We start from the raw sequence: 582 nt of genomic DNA on the forward strand, positions 1-582 counted from the left end.
CTTCCCCTTCCCCTCTCCCCGGCCATGGCCCCCGCGGCTTAGGCACCTCCTCCGCCGCCGCCGCTCGGAGCAAGCCGGGGGCCGGATGGACGGGGCCGCGGGGCCCGGTGAGTACGGGGCGGGGTGGGCGGCGCGCCCCTTCCCGAGCGCTCGACGGCTGTCTGGAGGCGTCCCCGCGTGCTTCTCCGTTGCAGGGGCTCGAGCATCCTCACAGTCCCCAGGGCGCCCTCCCTAAGCACCCGGGTCCTCCTGCTGTCATTTCGGACTTCCTCAACGTCATGCTACCCCCCACGTAGCTCTGGGCCACTCGGAGTTTCCCTGCCCCCTACGTTCCTCTGGGCCTCTTCTTCTGGCGTTTCAGGTCTTTTTGCTTCCGACCCCCACTGTCACCCTGGGACCTTCACCGTGGCTCTGTTCACCAAGGATCCTGTCGCTCTGGATGTCTTTTCCTGTCCTATGAGTCCTCAGGAGGACTCTACTCTCGTGCCCTCTCCTCTCTCTGGTGTCCCCGGCTCAGTTACTCTACTTTTGCTGGAGACCAGAGCTTGCTGGGGGTGGGGAGCGGGGGGAGGGCTGCAGTCC

At 66.5% G+C, this 582-nt stretch overlaps 1 protein-coding gene across 1 annotated transcript in view; it reads left to right on the forward strand.

Moving 5' to 3' along the window:
• Nucleotides 1–6: 6 nt before the first annotated feature.
• The window catches only part of EML3 (echinoderm microtubule associated protein like 3), a 10,690-nt gene continuing 10,114 nt past the window's right edge, over nt 7–582 (forward strand). Inside the window, exon 1 of the mRNA XM_021714700.1 lies at nt 7–107. Within this exon, the coding sequence (XP_021570375.1) occupies nt 86–107 (22 nt within the window). The 5' untranslated portion in view covers nt 7–85. The remainder of the gene's footprint in view (nt 108–582) is intronic.

The sequence above is a fragment of the Carlito syrichta genome, unplaced genomic scaffold (assembly GCF_000164805.1).
Source record: "Carlito syrichta isolate Samal-C Ts95f unplaced genomic scaffold, Tarsius_syrichta-2.0.1 Scaffold305706, whole genome shotgun sequence".
Classification (NCBI taxonomy): domain Eukaryota; kingdom Metazoa; phylum Chordata; class Mammalia; order Primates; family Tarsiidae; genus Carlito; species Carlito syrichta.